This window comes from Buteo buteo, chromosome 9 (genome assembly GCF_964188355.1).
Source record: "Buteo buteo chromosome 9, bButBut1.hap1.1, whole genome shotgun sequence".
Taxonomy (NCBI): domain Eukaryota; kingdom Metazoa; phylum Chordata; class Aves; order Accipitriformes; family Accipitridae; genus Buteo; species Buteo buteo.
This window is the reverse complement of record NC_134179.1, coordinates 8,985,881-9,008,038: the sequence shown is the minus strand read 5'-3', so window position 1 is coordinate 9,008,038 and position 22,158 is coordinate 8,985,881. Positions and strand designations below refer to the sequence as shown.

At 38.8% G+C, this 22,158-nt stretch overlaps 1 protein-coding gene across 1 annotated transcript in view; it reads right to left on the bottom strand.

Annotated features, from left to right (window-relative positions):
- CFAP61 (cilia and flagella associated protein 61) overlaps positions 1-22,063 on the bottom strand; it is a 120,940-nt gene extending 98,877 nt beyond the window's left edge. Inside the window, exons 1-8 of the mRNA XM_075036764.1 lie at positions 21,775-22,063; positions 19,725-19,875; positions 18,459-18,609; positions 15,698-15,774; positions 14,709-14,776; positions 13,489-13,615; positions 7,071-7,203; positions 4,865-5,018 (exon numbers count right to left, since the gene is read on the bottom strand). Of these exons, the coding sequence (XP_074892865.1) occupies positions 4,865-5,018; positions 7,071-7,203; positions 13,489-13,615; positions 14,709-14,776; positions 15,698-15,774; positions 18,459-18,609; positions 19,725-19,867 (853 nt within the window). The 5' untranslated portion in view covers positions 19,868-19,875; positions 21,775-22,063. The remainder of the gene's footprint in view (positions 1-4,864; positions 5,019-7,070; positions 7,204-13,488; positions 13,616-14,708; positions 14,777-15,697; positions 15,775-18,458; positions 18,610-19,724; positions 19,876-21,774) is intronic.
- Between the last annotated feature and the right edge of the window lie 95 nt (positions 22,064-22,158).

Genomic DNA, 22,158 nt, shown 5'->3' with positions numbered 1-22,158 from the left:
ATACAGATCACCCCACCATCCTCAGTAACTTACAGTTACATTATAGTCTAGTTCGTTCCAACCTGAGGAATAATATTTTTATGGGCAAACAGATGACTAAGTTGATAGGATTAAATTACTTTTAGCCATCTGATGAATCAGTATTTAAACACTGACCGCCATGATACATACGTATACAATGCTATATATACTTTTATATATAGACATATACACGGACAGCGTATATATACAGCATCTCTGGTCAAGTGCTTAAGCCAATTAAAGGAAGCACCTATATGTTAGGGAGTTTGTTTAGATATTGCTACACACATTTTTTTGTTATTCAATCCCCTGGCCAGGGCCAAATCCAAAGTGGATATTTAAAATATTAAGAAACAACAATAAAAATGTTCAAAGCCAATTTGGAACATGTATGATGTTTGATTTCAATTATCTAACCATTATTTTAAGACAGATCTTAGCAGTTTTAGACAGCAACACACAACAGCTCTATAGAACTGTACTGATACCTGACACGTGCATGACAGAACCAACTATGAACTTCTATAACATCGTGATACTTGCTAGACAGCAGGCACTCACTATTCCAGCAGACGTTACACACTTTGAGGAAAGTGGTTCCTAAAATCTGTATGGTGATGGATTATTTTCTTTAAAGTCAATGGAAGGTGAGGGTATTCAGAATGAGAGATCATCTGATAACGCATCATAAAGATCACATTTAAACTTAATGTTATGGACCAAAATTATTTTAATCATCAACTTGGAAAAGAAATATTGAAATACTAGTGAATCCTACATATTACTCCAAATAACCACCAAAATTACTGAAACAAACTGTCAGCTGCTGGTTTTTTAGCCCCTGAACATATCTTCAATAGTTCTGCCATTCCTTAAATTGTCACTTCCCTAATTTTACAGATAAGTTCACAGTTTATTTTTATATTTAAAAATAAAGCCTGAAAATAAGTTTTAACTAATAAACTCTTGAGGTGTAGGTATAGCTGCTGCAGAAAACACACCAGGCCAAGATGCCCTTGCATTTGAAAGCTCCAGTAACACAAGGAAGTCAACGTTTCTGAGCTCCAGGAGCAAGAAAAAAAACTTCAGAAAACCCAGCACAACAGTATTCTTCACTCCTCTCTCTGAACTTTAAAGGTTTAAAATAATTTAGCCAAAAGTATTTTTTAAAAATCTGTTACCTGAAAATCTGTTTCTCTGTTAATAGAAAACAATGCAGATGCAATGTACAGGGCAAGAAGAAACACGGGTTAGAAATCATGGTTTCTCCAAGGGTATCACAGATGTGAGACTTCACAGAAATGATCAGATGTCGTCTTCATTAACCCAGCTACATTTCTCATTATAAACAGCCTTGCAGGTGTCAGAAGTTAATTAATACAAGTCTCTTGTTGTCATGTAAATATTGATATGTTGTTTCTGACTTTACTATAAAATGAAATCCCTTAACAGCTCCACCATCCACTACTGTCAAATGTAGCTGCATTGCTGTTTACATATATGCTGTACACAAGTGACCGGAAGAACATAAATATTGTTGCACTAAATGAAATAAGGAACATGAACAAAGAGAAAATTAAAATAATTCAGTGATTGCTGGGTTGTTAGCAGAGGTAACAGTCAGCAGGATCAAGAAGCCAGTTCACCATGAAGCCTGATGAAAAGCCCTTGAATCATTCCCACTGCATCATAATGTTTTCTAGCTACTAATTCACGACACCATATAGAGTAACAACCAAATTACTGTAATTACCCTGAAACGTAAGTGGCATATCAATATTGTGTTAAAGACAGATTTTTGTATACTCTTTCATTATTATTCAGTATTACATTTTGAAAGGAAAAGTAATAACCTGTGATCTTTACTTACAAGCTAAAGAGCTTGAAAAAATATCCTTACGGGTTGGGGTTTTTTTGGTTTTTTTTTGTTTTTTACATGGGAACATAAAACTACTCCACAAAGAAATGCAGCTTGCATTTTAAATTCTCAGCCTTTGAATTCATTAAAAGAAAGTCCACATCCTCTATTGATGTAAGGTGTCTAGTGAACCTTCACTGCCTTCACATCAAAGGATAATTTGGCAGCAAATTTCCAATACAGGAGCCTACAGAAATAGTACAATTGTTAAAACAGCATTCATATAATTGTGCATGTGTTATGCAATATAATAAAATATGAACTGTATGTGACTGACACTATAATAAATTCCAAGGATATATGTTGGCCCTTATATTGGAAAGGCTTAACAATGGACTACCAGGATGCAACTCTTACATGGGCCCTACCTTTACAAAAAAAACCCCAACCAACCCCAAACCCAAACAAGATAATTCTCTTTTCAAATTACAATTAAATGAAAAGTCAGAGAGGAGGAGAATTGCTTATGAGTAGGTTGGAGGTTTTTTGCTGTAAAGATCTTTATTAAAACAGTGGCCTTTTTTCTTTCCTTTCTTAATTAAAAAAAAAAAAAAAAAGAAACATTACTGCTTTTCCTGGAAGTTTTCATTAATGAATACTGAAATGAATTTTGAGTCACATCTCATGCAATAATGAAACCTGCATCATTCAGAGGGAAAGGGCTTTTCATTCAAACTGTTCAAAAAATATGGACTTTGTGTTTGTAGTCTTAAGTCAAATGTTTAACAAGCAGTAAAAAGAAAAGCTGTTTATCAAATATCTATCATACAAAGCATATATTTTCAATAAACCATAACAAACTTCTGTAACTTGTGACAAGCTAATGCCTTAGTAAGCTGGTATTAGAAATTAGAGTAATAACAGTATACATCTGATTTTTTTTCCTCTTCCTCTTTCCTTTCTCTGAAATTCAACTACCACAGCCTTTAGCTTCATCTCTCTCTTTTTGGCCATACTGGGCAGGTATAAACAACAACTTAAAATGTTTCAGGACAACCAACATTTCTTAAAGTGTTACAATTGTTTCTTTATATTCTAAAATGTGCAGAGCTACAACAATAATTTTAATTATTATTCAGTGATAACAGAATTAATATTCCTGAGCAGTGTATAGCCATGAGCTAACTCTAATTTTAATATTAAATTTCTAGTGGCTCCTTCTCTCCAGGAATAGTATCAGAGTCAGGCTCTTAGCTTATGATACTCAAGTTCCTTCTCAGGTGTCTGAGACCATCAATGATTTGTGCTCAAGCTATCTGAAAAAGTCTACAAATAATTCCCTCTTTCCCCAGAGCTGCCCTTGTCATTCCAAATAAAGGGATACTACTACTTTTAAAAATCTTACCTGAAGGAGGTGCTCAGGATTGCAAACTAGTATCAACCATCAAAACTAACAGTTTTTAAATAGAGAGGAAAAGGAGAAAAACACGTGATACTACAAACCATGTAGCTTAATAAATTTCTGAAAAGCACTCAAATGCCAGATTGACAACAGTCATATAAGAAAAGTCATATAAGAACCTGAACAGAACAGTTGTTTATGCCAAGTTTTCACATTTAGAACAAGTCTCATAGATTTCAAAAATGTTAAAAAATGTGTAACAGCTGTATTGTTAGAACCTATAACCACATACTCATTAAAAGGCTCAGCAGCGCAGAATTTGCCACAAAATATGGGCCTACAGCTTGCAGTGCCTGGACAAAGATAGCACACAAAAGTGTTTAAGGGTTTTACCAGAACCAGAAAACAGTCACAGAATGGTCAAGGTTGGAAGGGACCACTGGAGGTCATCTTGTCCAAACCCTCAGCTCAAGCAGGGTCACCTCAAGCAGACTGCCCAGGACTGTGTTCCTACTGGTTTTCAGAAGGGACTATCATGAGTGATCTTTCTTCCTCCCTCAGCCTCATTTATGTTTCTACACATGACTGTCATCTATTTTGAAATAATACTCCTGAAGCTCCAGGAGCATAGAATGATACAGGAGGAGATAGCTGACGTCCTTCATCTCTTATTTGCAAGATGCTCCTTTGCAGGGGAGGGGAAGACCACAGGAGCAGCTATAACACCTTTTTTCTTTCCCTTTTCTGTTCCATGACTGTCAGCTCCGAGATACCAGCTGGTGACTGCTCTGTAGCTCCCTTGTTGCCTTTTTTGCCTGCTGCTTTGTGTTCAGACAAGCAGATACATAACAACCTAACAGTGTTTTTTTAAATTCTATTACTGATAATTAGTAGATAGTAAACCATTGCCCTTCTGCACAAAAAGCCCTTTGACACTGAAAAATAAAGATGACAACTGTAAGTCATTTACATGACACTTCTGTTCTACAAACAGATGATGTATTCATGTTACTGGTTTTTATCATTTGCAGTAAGGTGGCTTGTAGATGCGTTGTTGTATCCTGCCCAATATAAAAATAGAATAAAAAGACAGTCCCTGATCTCCCAAAATCTTGTAACCTAGAAGACTGCAAACAATAAGCAAAGAGAGAAGAAGTTGGACCACAGGGAAATTAGACAACACAAGTCAATGGGACAACATAATAGCCACAAATTACCAGCTGCTTAGCTACTGACAGACATTAGAACCAGATTTCAAAACTAAGTCTTCAATTAATAGGACCACTGTAGCTAACTGATAGAAAATACACCTGATGCTTTAGCTTTCCAAAACCTGAAACAGGTTTCTCCTATACCTGGTATAGACCAGATCCCCACAACCAACCATCACTTCTGAGTCAGAGACCAGGGCTACCAAAATTTCTCTCCTGAATTAAAAAATACCAGGCAACCATCTCCAAAACAGTTACATCAGTGTTTTCTTGCTAGTGAACCTATATCCTCTTCCAAACTTTTGCAAAACCTAATCAGAAGCTAGAAATAAATGCAGCTTAAATCTATCTAGCATTTTAGAATATAGATACCTTCTTGAATGCTTGGCTTCTGTGGCATTTTGAGAATATCTTCAGGATGTGGTTTACAGAGTCCATGGAAAGGCCCTAAGTCAAAACACTCTTGAAACAAGGAAACATTTACTTGAGAACATAAGCTCATGAATCCTACTGCAGTGCCAGCATCCTAAAATATAAAAGCAACGTCACACATATGGTTGAGCATGTGATTTCAGGTCAGGGCAAAAAATTGAACAAAAAAATTCTGAAACATAAAAGTTACGGTGTTCCATCTCTGGCTGTGCATAACAGAAAAGTATAAAGGAACAATTTCAGCAAAAGTTAAAGATCCTTCCCCTCTCCCCCCTCCTTGTAATGTGTGTATTAGGGCCTCTATATTAGATGTTATAATTCTTTTGTTAGTTATGACTTGCGAGAGCATTAGAATTATATACATGGACAAAATAATGACCTATTGTTTCAATAAAACAATTTGTTACAGTAAATAAAAAACATATAACTTTTAACTACATACATCCAAAAAGGTATAATTTTTCTTTAGCTTAAAGTGCAGCTAAAGTAAAAGCTGGATTTAGCTAGCCATAATGGTTGACTAATTACTGGACGCTGCTTTGTAAATAAAATTAGGCTCAAATTGAAAAGTATATTTTATTTTCCTATGAAAATGATTAATTCAAGAAAGCAATTATACAGTATATAAACAGCATCTAACACAGTATATAGTGTATATTGTTTGCAGCAATCATAAGCGCTAAATATTTTCAAGTTCTGAAAAAAAATCTAAGAACTAGGCTTTAAAAAAAAAAAATAAATAAATGCCCTGGCAAGTATGAAAATGACAAGACCCCTGCAATGCTGAAATGGTACGTTACTTTGTATGTTTGACTATTACTGAAAGTTTCCAGAATGTCACAGTCTTCAGAAAGAAATACACTCTGAAAAATGAGAATTGGCATGCTGGAGGTTTTTTGGCTTTAAGCTAAGATGAGTCTACAAGAAGGAAGCTCTTTAATTTTTAGTACTATATGCAACTTTCCGCTGAAACACACATAATCAAAAAAATATATATATTTTTTTTCCTTAATACACATAATGAAAGCCTCCTTTATAAACATAATGAAAACTCAATGGCTGGATTTTTATAGCTGTTTTATCAGGCCATCAGCACTCCAATAAAAATAAAAAAAAAATATAAAAGTTTAATTCCCCCCCCGCCCTCAAACAACAAGTGATTGTTTGTTTGCCTTGTTTGCGTAACCGAACAAAAGCTGGGTCGCTGCAGTTGTCTGGCTGCTATGTAATTTTAGGCCCAAGGCTCAGCAGAGGCTGATTAACCAATCCATCTACCATATGTGCAAAAAGAGGTTGCCAGCTTCATTCTCTGCAGGGAAAATTGGCATCTATCTTGGTTCGCATGGAGGTGTCTTTCCAATCTGTGGCAGCAGCGGCAAGTATAAACTATGAGGGCCTGAAACACCTTTTGCTGGTATCATATTGAGCTATAAATGTACAATTGAAATGTATTATTTATAAAGGTAGCCATTTGTAATGTGCTATTACACTAATGGTTTATTGTTTCCCATTTGGCTTCCAACGGTAGTGATTACATGTTACGGTTTTATAAAATCATTTGCTATAGAAAGCAGACTTCTGGAATTAAGTAGGTTATGTTGCCTATCAGCTTACAATACCAGGCACAATTACTAACGCATGAAAATCTTAACAGGAATGTTCAGCAGGATAACTATTACCACCTCTTTCTTATTTAAATTAATTCCTGGATTTCTGTCTTCAACAAAAATCTGACTGCCTGAATCAGGAGATGGAAAAAAACTACAGCATTTTTAACTGTGAAAGTATTACTGGCTACTAGTTTTCACATGCAATATTCATTTCCACCAGGAATGAAAACTGATCATCTATAATGCAAATGTCTAAAATGGCAACATGGTTTCTTCAAGATGGTCTGTTACAATTACTTGAAAAGAATCTACACAATTACTGGCAATTGCTGCTTCAATTACTTAACAGGAGATATCACTCCTAAGGAAAGGAAAGACAAAAATACGTGGTGGAGAGTGTTGTGTGTGTGCAGCTCACGAATTCTACCTTCCAAAAGTGAGCTTGTTCTTTTTATTCACTGCAGCGTGAGCTCTCACTCACATGTGGCATCACTAATGTTATGATTAGACAAAACCAGAGCTCATGGCAGACTGACCTCACAAACAACAGCCTGATTTTCTTCATCTTGACATTCTATGAGATCAGCAAGGAAATATTCACTATAGGTTTCTTTCAGAGTCTTACTCTGACGTGTCCAGATTGGCATGAGATCATCATAATCTTCCAACCTACAAAAAAGAGATTAGGTAATGTCCTAAAGCTCAGCCATTAATAGATCATGATACTTCTGTTCCACTCCATTAGCATACGGACAAATATTACAAATACCTGATCCAAAGCCCCCACCCACAAATAAATAATTTCACCTAGGACACGTCCCCAGCGCACACTAAGCTGGCAGCCTCAGCACCAGAGGAGAGACAGAACCACCTCCAAAAGCCAGCACAACCCACCTAAAGTCTGGACTGCCCAGTGGAGATGCTTATCTTTTCCTAACAAAACACAAGGGCAGCCCAGTTCAAAATTCTCTTGCCTAAGGTATCTCAGGCCAGGTGGACCTGGGCTTTAGGCCTCATTTAAAATAATTATATTCAGTGAGCTCAATCATCAGTTCGTTAGAGTTGGCAGAGATCTCAAAAAGCAACACCAGTGCAATTTAGAAAATCAGTTCTTTAAAAAAAAAAAAAAAAGAAAAAAGAAAATAATGCCTTCCTGTATGGGAGAAACAGTGCTGAGTATTGGCTAGATTACTGTTATTACACACTGCAGCACGGGAGTCACCTGGCAGAAATCGAGCCATTATGCCTTTGTAAGGTCAAGTTAATGCTCCACCATTGAAAAAGACACAAAGGCCAAAGTGCAATTATTCTGTCCCTCTGCTTCATGAAAGGCTTTCTGCATAGGTGGGAACCTGCCACATCAAGGCTTTCACTGCCTCTACTACTCCAGTCTGTTCTCCATGCTGACGGTGCAAAAGCTGCCTGAGCCGATTTCCAATCAGTCCAAGTCGCAGTGTTAGACTCATATAGGTCGGCCCCATGCTGCACAGATTTTCATTTAAATAGGCAACAGAGACTTTTTCCCATTAAACCACTTAAAAAAAATGTTAATTCTTAACAAGGATCAATGTAAGTCTTAACAAGAAGTTTCTGTGCTTTCACCAATGTAATGAAGCAATTTGTTAGTCGTATGTGCTGCGACCATGGCATAGAGGCCAGCAGCAAACCAGCTCTAACACAGAACTGCTCTCAGTAAGAAGATTAAACCACTTTTTTGTCTATCTGAAAATGCAAGAATTAAGTGGCCCAACCAACAATTCTGCAGCTAAAAAAGTGGCGAGAAAACCGGGGCTGCGATGTGCTGCCAGAAGGAATGACTTTTACTGTGGACTGTGGAGTTAAGGAAACCCTTTCTCCTCAGAGCAGTAAGCAGACTGCTACTGAACACGCTTTTGGCAATCTCAGTTATCACACACGGACACACAAGAACAACGACGAGCCCCACGGGATGAAGGAATTAAATCAAGAGAACAATGCACTTCACCAAACACCGGAATACATCCCTGCTTACTGAAAGAAACAGAGGCCGCCACAGTCGGCTCCTCTGAAACAGCAGGTTGCATCCTTCAGTTACAGAGCGCTCAGGAGACTGACCTGAGGTGACAACCGCCTCGGGAGGGTCAGCGCAAGCCCCGCACCGGCACGTTCTGCCAAGGGCAGCCTGCACCCTCCTCTTTGGGAGAGGCATCGCCTTGGTTACACCACTTGCAGGGCTCCGAGCCCGACCTTTTTGGAAAGCCTCTCGAGACCCTCTGTCCTCCCGCCGAGCCGCGACCGGCACTTTCAAGAGCAGGAACGACCCGCCGCAGCTCTCTGGGGCGGCAGCCCCCTCAGGCAGCGGGGCCGCCTCCCCCTCGCTCCCGCCGCCGCCGGCTCTCTCCTGACCTCTCGCGGCCGCGGGCGGGAGCCGCCGGCTCCCAGCCCTCGGGGGCTTCCCGCTCCGAAATCCAGACCCCAGGCTGCAAGGAGACGGGACCCCGCCGCTCCCGAAAGGTCTGGAGCGTTCCCGCCCTCCGGAGGCCGCCGCAGGCCTGGCCCGAGAGCTGGAGGGCCCGCCGCGGTTCTGAGGGCGACTGAGGCAGCGCCCCAACACCGCCGGGGCCGCGGCTGGTGGACCCTCCACGACACGACTGCCCCTTCACACCTAGCCCGTAGTTTCCGAGGGGGATACCCTTTCCTGTACCTCCCTAAAGTAAGATGTCAATAGAAAAATAGTTTCAAACAGTTCTCTCTCCTTTAAAAGCCTCACGCCTTGTAGAGATGCATTTCCGAAGATAATTATGAGGAACGATTATTAACACTTCCCTCAGTTTTAGGAAAACTGGTGTTTTGCTACAGGCTCCTATTGCTCAAGTTCGTATGTGCTTGTATCTAAGTACTTGTGCCTGTAGCTTGGAAATCTTAGTTCTGCATATGCAGCAATTCAGAAAAACAAAATAAACTGATTCTCTTTTCCACCCTTTACATGTTTCCGGATTCAGAAGAAGCCTTAAAAGTTAACACAACTGGGCCAAAAAATATTATTCCAAATTTTATCAACCATGGTCTGAGTTTCTAGGTACCGAGGGACTCCAGCATAAGACTGAAAGACAATTTAGGTGGTGGTTTTGCTGCTCCTACATACCGGAATGAATGTGACCTTCTGAGTAAGATTACCTTTCTCCTAGGGGCCGGTGACCCCTTTCATTTTGACGCTGTCTCTGCTCTTTTATTCCCTGGCCATCTGTCTGAAAGTTCTCTTCTTACCCTTGCTGCTCCCGTGGCCCAGCCCAGCCCAGAGGTTCGGCCCGGGACACCCCTCCACCCCGACCGCGCTCTGCCAGGGTCGGTCCGGCAGGATGTCGGGGTGGGATGGACCCCAAGGGAGCCGCCATGGCCTGGGGTGAGTATCGCCTACCAACGCCCCACTAATGGCCTTTTTAGCAGGGTGAATAAATGCTTAACTCCTGACCTTCAGGATGTCCCAAGTCACCATGCTACTCCATCTGCCAGGAGTTTTAAATAATTTAATTATTCTTCTGAAGGGCAGTCGCCAGATTCTTTCATACAGTTTTTAAGTTAAGAAAGCCAACTTGAGAAACCAGTAGAGACGAATATCATCACTGCCCACTCAAAGTTGAATGCAGCTGCCAGGGGTGACAGATTTCCAAGCCCCACACTTTTTCATTCTTTTTCACTGTTTAAGTGAGAATCTTCATTGTAATAAATTGTTTCCAAAAGGAAAAAAGTACAGAAAATAAAACACACCATCAATTAATTGTCTGTAGAATTAATTCAAAAGATGCAACTAAAATGAAGTCCCAAGAATATTGAAACCCTATAAAAATTTATAGTAATTCACATTCTTTATATCTCAAACCAAAATAGCAGTTGTCTTCTTCTCTGCAGGCAGTATCTCAAGGGAAAAGCTGCAGTAAGGTTTTCTATTATCAGAATTTCACTACTTCAGCACAATTAATTAGTATAGCAAATCTGATAATGTGTTATGAAACCTCAAACAAACCAAAGTAATTTAGGGGTAAAGGAATGAGACTCTACTCTAATTGAAACCTGTTGTTTCACTGGGGTAGATAATACACACACACCCCCTCCAAACTGAATGTTTTACTGATTGCTCCAAGTCCCTTACAGCATTCTGCTCTGTAAAACACACGACACAAGGCCACACATCAAGACGTGGATGGCAATTCTGCTGGCTCGTGGTATGCAGAGAGACTGACCTCGCAGTAGTACATGAGGCTCCACACAAGCCCATTCATCTCCCCGCATGCTGGAAACTGTAGGAACAGAACTATTTAAATTTTTTTTTCTATTTTTAATATCTTCCACCAGCACCGGTCTTTACAAAAAAACACAATAGGTTTTTAATATAAAAATACTACAAAATTCCTATACTGCGAGAACAAGCATAATAAAGGCATTCCACAGAGCTGCAAATTTGTGAGCTCTTACGTATATGGTAGAAACCCAAGAATGACAGGATCTAGATGAGAGATCAGCAAGAAACTTAAGTATAAAACCTTAGTGGACTGTGTTCTGGCACACCACAGATTTATTTCACATTATAAAGGCTGGATGGAGAATAACTTCAAGATTAATGGTTAAGCAAAGTATCAGTTTACAGCTTCTTTCCACCCCCCCCATAAGCAACGGAAGAGGGAACAGAGATTACCCTAATCTCCTATCATTGACCCAGAACATGTTGCTAGGCAGGTGGCTGGGGACAACTTTCATAGATAAATCTCTAAAGGGCTCCACTGAACGTTACTATGGATGCCAGTGAAGTACAAAGGTGAATACAGAGGAAGAGGAAAGGCAAAGCATCAACTGCAAACAGAATTCAGCTTACTCAGAGAATCTATTGATAGACAATATTAAAGTATGAATTTTATATCACCAGATATTGTGTAATTTAAAAGAAAAGACAGTTTCCTGGTTAGTTTTCTAATAATAAAAAAACCTAAAGTAAATAATTTTTATTATTCGTAACAAACTACAGAAATCCCAGGCAAGATGGTATCTCTTATGTGGAATATTGGTACAGCTTACATGACATTTCCAGTCATGTCAAAAATATTGCTATTGATAATATCCAATGGCCATCAAATGAAAGAATATGATTCAAATTAAATAAAAGACAAACATAATAGTTGGAATCAAGACATATGGAAAAACTTTAAGCCCTCAGCAATTAATTCACCTACTGATAACTTCTGACTATTAAGGTTCATTCACTTATTGATAGATGGTAGACGACTCAAAGGAAATAGCCAGAAAAGCCTAAAAATTGTAGGTCAAGTTAGCAAGCAAATGATTTTGTAACATACTGAAATGTCCAGACCTATAGCAGGATCGTGCGAAGTGGTCAAGGTCAGGCCTCAGTCCTTTTACTTAAAATGCTCAAAAGTCAAGTGACAGGATATTGCAAACATTGACTAAAACTATAGGATAAAGAGCACAATCTGCAGATTTGTTTCAGGCCTATTTGGTAAATGTAAAGATGTGTAAAACATCACTCTGACAGACAGGCTTCTGTCAGAATCCAGTCTGAGATGTCAGCATGAATTAACCCATAAACAACCAGGTGTGGATTTACCAGGCAGAGAGAGATGCCTCATGTGGCATTACCATCTCTTAGCATGTGGGTTGATACAGACCCCCACACAAATCAGTACCGTATGACATAGTGTCCCAGGGATGTGCTTTTCCCTAAACTTCAGTTTACACTAGAAGGAACAGAAATGCTAATTTAATCACAATCCTGCTATATAACCACATAGCAACACTTACATTTAGAACAAACAAAAGCAACTCCAGAATTAATCAGAACCACATAAAATGATCACTTCATAAAACATTACCCTACACACACTCTTCCTACTGTAAAGAGGAAAACAAGTGAACCAAAATGTGATAAGTTATATTTCAACCACACTACAGGGAAGCATCTACACGGCAATGACAGCATATATGGCCCAGTGATCTATACTGAAAAACTTAAGGCCCCATTGAGTCAGAAACTCTGCGTTTCTCATTTACTGTACACAATGCTGGCACAAGCTTAGAAAGCTGTGATTTGGCATAGGCACAGAATACAAATGGCAGGAAAAAACAAGAGTGGTAATAGTCAATATACAGGTAGACATCAATAGGCAAGGCTGCTAGAGAAACTTGCATCTCTGCCTGGTGTACACTGCAGGCAGCTGAGCAGATAGGAAAGAAAAAAATAATTCAGAGTCTAACTTTTTTAATGACATTTATGACTTGAATCCCAAAACAAGAGCAAGCCTGTGTTAAAGACACATCACGTGAGCACATCAAAGTCTTTGCTCCAAGCTGCATCCATTGAAACAGATGACACAATGGAAGGAAAAAAGTGTTACCCCATTATTTTCTTAAGCTGTCTTAGCAACACTGAGGAGGCCTGCTCCCCTGAAACATAGCAAGAGTGAATGTATGAAGTGCTTATGCAGAAAAAAACTGTACAAAAGCAAGTTCCTCTCCATGTCTGAAGGACTACTGGAACTAGGGATTCTCTGCTCTTATTTAATTCTTTCAGACAATAGGCCTTCCTATTCAGACTTTGCTCAACCGGTCGGAATATGGCATAGCACAAGAAAATTAAAAGTAAGTTGGAAGACGCTTCAAGAGACTTGGAAACTATATGCACTCATACTTTAGTATGCAGTGATGCAATTCAGCCAGCAGATTCAGAGAATAAACATCACCAACAAAAAAATGTATTCTTTCTAGATAACAAACTAGTTTTACAAAAAATACAATTAATCTTGTGATGAAGTGGAATAAAAACAACATAATCATAGAACTACTTAATTAGGTTACCAAGGAAAATCATAGCAGTTTAACTAAGATACTGATGCTGTAAACCAAAAAAAGAAAATTCTTCAAATTAATCCAGACAGATCTGCTCATAGAAGGGAGAAACTGCATTACCTCGCTTTGCGAACATAGAGCTGTGGGTGATACCAATGTCTGGGGCACACAAACAAGGTAAAGTTTGTATCTGCTACTGAACCTGGAGCAGTCATCATCTTTTCAAAGACATTTCCCATGTTTGGCTCTGTGAATGACAAAAATCTGTTAGGAGCAACAAAGAAACTTCATGATGTAAGCTTTTAAGTTATCAGCAAAACTGTTTGAGGAAAATGGAGTTTTGAACTTAAACCACAGGTGGCATAATGCTCCAAGTTCTTTTCGTTAAGCAATGAAGCTGAAATGACAGTAGTATAAACATGTGAAAGAATGGTCACTGGATTAATTAACAAATTAATCCAGCATCCCAAACCTGAATAAGCTTCAAAGCAATCAGAAATTGGTAGGATCAAATCCCTGTAGAAATACTAGTCTTATAACCGATACTATATAACCAATACTGGAGAATCGCTTTGTCAGAACTCGTTATACTGAAGGAAAGTTGACATTTGTTGCTAGGGTAGGTTTGACAAAAACCTTTTTTCAGGTAGTTTTCTGTAGTTGACACATCACTATGGAGGATTTTAGAATGACTTGGAACTAAGATGTCTAGAAATTGGCTTATCAGAAAAGGTTCCAGTTCACTTCAAGGGAAGCTCCAAGCAAAACATCAGACATTAGGTAGACGCTTGGTTTATTAGTCTGAATTCAGGACTGAAATTCCAAGACAGGTGCTGTTCTCTGATCAAGATGTGCATTCTCCATCTTTGTACCTCTGCTCTAAAAGAAATAATCCTACTTTCCTTCCATGTCTCCAGCACCCCTTCTGAGCCTCACCAAAGTGTCCTCTCCCCATCTTGTACTCACTTGGCTAAATAACTACTCAATTTCAATCTCTATACAGCCAGAAATCTTCATAAAATTTGTAGGAATTTATTTCCGAGATTCTTTACTCCTGTTCGAAGTCCTGTCTGTTTCTGACAAATTTAAAGACTGCAGGAAATGTATAGACTGCTGAATGGACTGCTGGAGCGAACATGTAATGACATAAACCTCTTTTATGAGGTATGTCCATTAGAGGATACTTTAAGATTGTGTTTTCTGCATGTTTAGAAAATGGTAACTGTTCTCAATATTTTAAAAAACACACAAAAAAGCCTACCATCACAGTGCATATTAATGATAATGAGATTTAAGAATGTTCTCATTATTTTAAGAATAAAATAGTATTAAATTCTTACCTAAGTTCTCATCGGCTGGTATGAAGAGAAGTATAAACTGCAGTTCTGGTACAGTGATAAAAGCTCTCCTGCACAAACAACATAACTGTATTCAGTCTTTCAATATTACACCCACCAATCAGACACAGCAGCTAGTCTTTTAATATATAAAATTTTTTCTCCAGTGTCTCTAATCTGCCTTCATGAGTCCACATGGCTCAAAAATGAAAACATTTATGACCAATAAGATCATATGAAATTCATCTGGGCATTTTTTTACTGGTTCTCCTACTTTATTTGTCTCTTAATTTCCTAATCCTTAGCTTTCAAACATCCTCCTTTTTGTATCAGTTCCCCAGCGGTGAAAAAATTAAAGATGCCAGACCTCCCTGACATCTGGATGAGCTTGCTTGACATGACAAGGTAGCCATAAATTCAACAGCAACAGCACCAAGTGCAATTCACTGTTTATGTAAGGAGATTCTGAGCTATACCAAATAACTTGAGCAATGGTTATATTTGAGTACTCAGCTAACACAGTAATACATTGTGCTGTTTGCACTGTATAGTTTGCAGCCTTACCATATAATCTGTAGCTAACAAACTATCAATAGATTACCTGGGAACAAGCGTATTCCAGAGACATCTACAGCTTTCTAAGCTTCCTGCTCAGTCATGCACTTTGATTTTTACAAGTAGAAATTTAGGAAAAAGAAAAATCAATCTGCCTTGCAGCTGCAGTACTATTTCTGTGCAAAATTACAGCAAAGATACAGCTAAACCTTAACACTGTTGGGGAAGGGTGCCTGGCTGTAACAGCTTGGTTTCAAAGCCAACAGTGCACATTTGATTAATACAAGGTTATGTTTTATTACCTTCTGAGATTGTTTAGAGAGATATTTAATTTTGATCCAGTGATCACCTGAAGGCATTTTTAAATTCCATAGCCTCTCCAAATGATGGTAGGAGAGTACACATGCTTCACTACAGAAAGTTACATATGAACTCACCTAACAATTTCTTGGGAACATCCAGCGGCATATTCTTCTTTTGCCACAAAAAGATGCATGAACAATGTATTCAAAGGCTACAAAATGAGGAATGAAAATCTAAATGCCATGCAGCTAATATTTATTAAGTCAACTCAAGTATTAACATGCACATTGATTTCCAATATATATGATCTGCACTCAAAATTGAGTAGCTTCACATATATAAATAACTTCAAAGCATTGTGGATAAAGTTATGTGATGAAAGGACTTTTTTTTTTTTATATCACAATTTGTGCTTCTGTAATATTTTGATTTACACTCAACCTTACTATTGTTTGACTACAATATTCATATTTAACAGTATTAATTCCAGACTAACAATATTTTAAATTTAACCACAACAACTAAAATCTTAACAACATTTAATTTAACATTTGACTGATAAAGACATTCCTTCTAGGTTTAAAAAAAACCAAAAGCTCACATACTTCCCATACTCCTAAAATGTTTTTTCTTTAAAAGAAGTAAGAAAAAATACAAAGTCTTAAGATTATATCATTAGACACATTTAAATATCCAGGCAGAAACAGGGCAGACTAAAGGACATCTTTATCCTATATGCCTCCAGTTAACCTGGAAAACATTAGCAAAGAAAAACCCTTGTGCTGGAATGAAAAGTGCTATCAATTCAGCTGTTTTCTCCTGCATAATAATTTCAAGTGCTGAGTCAATGAAGGTCTACCTCTAGATGAAACATTTCTACAAAAAATATTTCAAATGGGAAAACTTGAGGTCTTCTGAATAATTTAATATTCAACTAAAATGTCATGGCTAGAGTCACCAATAAGTTTCAGCAACTTTAGAGCAAGAATGATTTTAATAGAGGTTGCAGTATATGGACCAGCACAAAGACGACAAGCTACTATAATGAATAAACATCAAAAGCCATTTCCAAAAATCAGACTTTTCTTTTTCATTTGTTTGGTTTTAAAATGCAAAATAAAAAGGAAGGAGGAGGGGAAGAAAAAAAAAAAAAAAGAATGTAGAATGTTTTGGTTTTGAGGTCCAAGAGGAAGCCCAGGAGGCAAGATTTGGCCTGTAACTGCTTCTCAATAGTGATGGTAACCTGGCAATCCTGTAAAGCATCTTCGCTAATTATATTCTGCACAAGTCAATTCCTAATTTAGACCCTTAAGCTATCTTATCATTTCTGTGCTCTAGGAAAAAGACTTGTCAACTAGATTTTTAAGAAATTCTATTTTCAGAAGATCTCAGTTTTGTAGAGCACATCTGCATGAATTTAACCTGCAGTTAACCAATGATATCTCACCTATTTATAACTCAGAATAGGTTCAGTTGTTTTGTCAGTGCAGAAGCATAAAACACATACTGAATCTTCTGTACGTATTTTAGAAAATAATCTCCATTCTAGAAAAAGAAGAGTTCTGCTCCTTATCAATGTTCCAAAGTACCTTTCACTCATGTTTATGAGTAGTAATTCCTAACATGCTCAAGCTCGTGGGGTTTTTTTGTTTGTTTTTGGTTTTTTTTTGTCTTTTCTCTTTGTATGCCCCTGCACTCCGAAGTCAGCTGCAGCTTTGATGCAATAGATATTGTCAAGCAGGCTGCCTGAGGAAGAGCTTGCAGAACTGACAGCACAGCATAACCCAACAGGAGCAGCTGCAGCTGCACAGTGAATGAAGTGGTTGTGCCTGCAATATGCCTGTACACAAAGTACTGTTCAAGTGACAAAGAAAACAGATTACAAGAAAATTACATGGTTTTTTTCTATACTCTCTTTGGCTGTAATAATTTTGTTTCTTTTAACAGTACACAGCATTTTCAAATACAATTGCTGTATTTGTCAGTTTTTCTGCAAGCCATTGCTTAATGTCTCCCAGAACAACATCGGAAAACTGATGAACAAACTGTCTAGAGATAATTTCAGTACTGCCAATACCTTATTACGGCATCTGCTGTCTAGCTTTTGAGTTTTTATGGTTAAGATTTTCCATCTTTTCTCAACAATCACAGCATCTAGCTCCTAGTTGGGCTGAATGAAGGACAGCATTTGAATCCTAAACTTCTAAGAGCCTACTTCTAGTCCATAATTCCTAAGAGTAATTCATAAACTCGACCGAGAAGCCTGTATGAAAACTGCCACCACACAGAACAGAGCGCAGCATCTCCACACGAGCACCAAACAAGCTTATTCCAGAACCAAGACGCTCAGGTCAGCATGGTCCTCCACCCAGTGTAAGTCACCATCCTTCAAGCAGGGGTACACTCCCTGTCCCTTATTCTTTCTCTGAAGCCATTACATTTGCATTTAGTTTTGTGAAATAGAGAAACTTTATTCCAAAAGGTGAAAAATGAGGATTCCTGTTCCCTTACATTGAGAAGGACCTTAGAGCAAAGACTCCACCTCCCAGTTCTGTTATATAACACCAGAGCTGTACATGTTTTTGAATGAAAAATGTTGGTGACAGCTACGATTGACACTGCTCTCAGTGCTAGCACAGTGCATCAGACACCTGCACATGTCTGGCAAAGAAAGGACTTGCGTTCCCTAAGTGCCATCCTTACAGTTACCGTAGTGGCAAAAACACAGGTACTCATGAACTTCTGAGCACCTGAGGGTTTAGTAAGGAATCTGATTATCACCTTCTTCAGCCTGAATGCCTCAAATCTATCTAAAACAGATTTTAGATGCCTATGCGTATTTTTCATACCTGAGCCATAAATGAAAACTCAATTAAAATCACACAATTTACTTACAGTGCATTTATTGTTAACGTAGTTTTCCTGTAAGAACAATTCCCAATCAGACTGATCAGTGATATTCCAATTGGGATAGTCCAGAAAGACAGCATGGGCTATAGCCTCATTCTTCTCATTGCAGAGTGTCAAAGCAAGATTTGATTTTTCTCTGTGAAAACAATTTAATTTTGCACAAGTTGAAGAAACTACACGAATAAAAGTGACTGGCTGTTAATTCAGCCTGTTAGAATAGCAAAATTAAACATGTTCAAAAGTGCTCCCCGGACTGGACCTCAATAAAACTTCATTACCCACATCCTAACTTGACATTATTGCTTCAATTCCATATATTTTAGTGCATTATAACATTATAACAATTCACATGATTTTTCAAACCCTCAGTTACTATGAATTTGATATGCAAGACATAAATGCTCCCTCTTCTTTGTATGTTTCTTCATACATCTATTTTTTTCCCCAAATAGCTGGTATCTCGGGCATTTGCCATTAAGTCAAGTGGAAAAACACTAAGTGACCCATCAGCATTTCATGCAGTCTGTCTGTCTGCTGTTCATCACTGCATAGAAAGATGAAGCGCAGAAGGTTCATCACCATCTCCAGTGATGAAGATATGGTAACAGAAGACTTCTACAACCACCCATTTCCGCTAAGGACATTGCCATGCAAGCAGCTGGGATACAGATGTCAAAACATGGAGAATATTAGGTATTTTGGGAGCACGAAAAGAAGAGGCACATTGAAACTTATTTTATGGCAGATAGAGGCTGCCTCCCAAGATAGACTAAAGAGAGGCAACAAATAACCAATTCTTTTCGTTAAAGGAGAATGGGAAGAAAAGGACAAGATTTAGACCTACACAGGAAAAGAAAACAGAAGTGTCATGGCCACACAGTGATTAAAAACCATAGTCCCTCCCCCTCTATTTCTATCATTCTCCGACAGGCAAAAGGATTCTGTTAGATGGAGTAGACAGCAGATACTGGAATCTGATGGTTTCATCAAATATTATTCAGAAGTATTTTTTCTGAACTTTTTATAAGAAGGAAGCTAGTATAGAGTCAAATCTTGCCCACCATGCTGGCAGCAGTGATCCAAGTTTGCACAAAGTCATGCAGAGAAGAGGAAGAGGGTTTTCTTTCCCTTTTTGTGAATAGCATAAAAAGTCATTATGCCATACCACGTAAAGGCTCTTAATGTTTTCTGCCATTTTAAACATTTCCTGCAACAAAGATAATATAATGTCCCTAAAATACTGTTACTTACAAAAGGTACGTAACATCAATCCTTCCAAAAACTACTTCAGTAAAGTGGCTGAAGAGGCTGATAATATCTGAAACATCATGTGATTCTGTTCTTCTGGCACTGACCACTTCTGTATTTCCTCTTGAAGAATTTATTGTAGTCATCTTACAGACTGAAACAAGAAATGAAGAAAACACTGCTGTTCTGGCAGATCCTGCTGCAATCCATTGTTCAACGTAGTTACTTGAAGTGGATATTTATGAAAACCATGAAGAAGTGCAATTCGGATGGATTTAAGTGCCTAGTTCCTATAGACCTCTACATAAATATATACTGCCTGCATATACATACAGCATGCAAACAGTGCACATGTAGAAATACAGCATGCAATCATCCCTGTTGTATGTATTCTACATGCTACACAGGAAAAAAATGTTTTCAGTAGGCTACAGATTGCTTTTACATTTATTCATTTATAGGCATTTGCATGCTATCTATCAGAACAGTGCCCATCATTAATAATTTCAAACTTAAAGCTTTAAGGGTACAGGCTTGGGAGGATGAGCTGCAAACAATCAGGATAAGAATGTCCTGGTAACGTTAAACAGCAATTTCAGGTGGGTTAAGTGTATTTTGTCCAAAACAGCTCCTCAAATTTCTTTTTAAGTCAACAGCGATGCTTAAATTTCAGAAGGAATTGAAAGCTTTATAGCTTTCCTGCCCAGAAGAAAAATGTTTTTGTGGTTCCAGAATTTGCCAGGTCCAAGTGATTTATTGATATGCCTAGCAATTTCAGAACATATAGGGGCAATGGGCATTCAGACCATCTGTGACTATCAACTAACAGTTCATTTATCTTTCAGCTGTGTTGCTACTTAGTGTTGTAGCCTGTTGTGATATAATCAAGAATTAGGCATGTAAAACATGGATTGACCAAACATGACAGCTTTCTGCAATTTCTTAAATATACTTGTGCAAAATACAGCATTACTAACTCAAAAAAAGTCTGAATAACCAACATACCGAGACTAGCAGAACACTTTTACCAATCCACCAAACACAATAGCCATGTCTAACATTGGCTCCAAATGTGATGCCCAATTACTAGGCCCCACAGATCCCAACTAAAATGGGATAACAAAAGAAACCCAGAATTTTACACCTCTTAAATACAGAGAAAGTCACATGTACAGCTACATCTTTCACACACAATCAAGACATTGTTATAGGCAACAGCACAGGTCTCAGTCATGCCAACATAGGTTTGCAAAGAGGTCCTGGAACCAACCCGAGGCAAAATGTCCTCTGCAGGTTTTAATACATGCACTTAATAAACAGAATTGTGGTTATGTAGAAAGAACAATCTAGGGTAGAGTGTACTTATTACTGAATATAACAGTAACATCTACACAGAAAAAGGTTATGCTAGCTTGTGTAAGCAACTTCTCAAATGTTTTAAGTTGTAAGATATATATATTCTTCCCAGTGGAGCGGGAAGCAACTACACTCAGGCCTAAATGACAGGTTATTCTTAAAATGAGCAAAGAAAACGGCCGCATAATTCACTTACACATTTCATTAAGTAACTGCAAACTGTGAGACTACTAAAATAGTTGGTTATTTTTTATTAATGTCTTCTCCATATATCAAAATAAACAGGAATTTTAAAATGCCATCAACGAACTTAAGCCTAGCATTAAGGTTACTTCAACTGAGAACAGTTTGCCACATTTCCGTATTCACCCCCTTCTCCACTACCTCCCCTTAAAGGCCCTAGACAATCATGCAACCATGACTGACAGAAAGCAGCATTTACACATTAAAAATGTACCGTTTTCTTTAGAAAATGCACTGTTCCTACAGCAACTCCTGTATTTCTACTATGAGAGCAGCATGCCATAGAGGAGAGACTTGGCAAAACAAGCAGATAAAGAACCATTCCTCTTCCGACCTAGCGGTTGGACACGTTTCCTCTCTGCCTCCCGAAACAAACACTTCTCAGCCCAAGTGAGAATCCCGCGCAGTGTGTTTTTTCTGTTTCTGACTGAAAACACACCAAACGCGTACATACCAGAGGCGTGCGTCTCAGGAGACTCGGGGAGATGGCGGGGGGCACCTACGCGCCCAAGAATTAACGGCTTGCCTCAGCAGCGGGGATGGCGCACGTCGGCCATTCCCATCCCCGAAAGGCATAGGGGAACGAGGCCAGACCCCAATTTTAAAGCTCAGAAGGCCCGAAGGAAGGCCCAAAGGTCGAGGCACGGGGCAGAGCTCCCTCACCTGACAGCAGCGAAGGCGGCGCGGGCACTCCGGGCGGGGCAGGGGTCTTACACCCGCACCGTTAACACCTCTCGGGCCTCGCGTCGGCAGCAGGGACGCCGCCACGCCGTGAAAGACACGCTAACCGCTCCTACGGCCCTCCCCGCACCGGCCGCCCGCCCGCAGCCCCCACCGG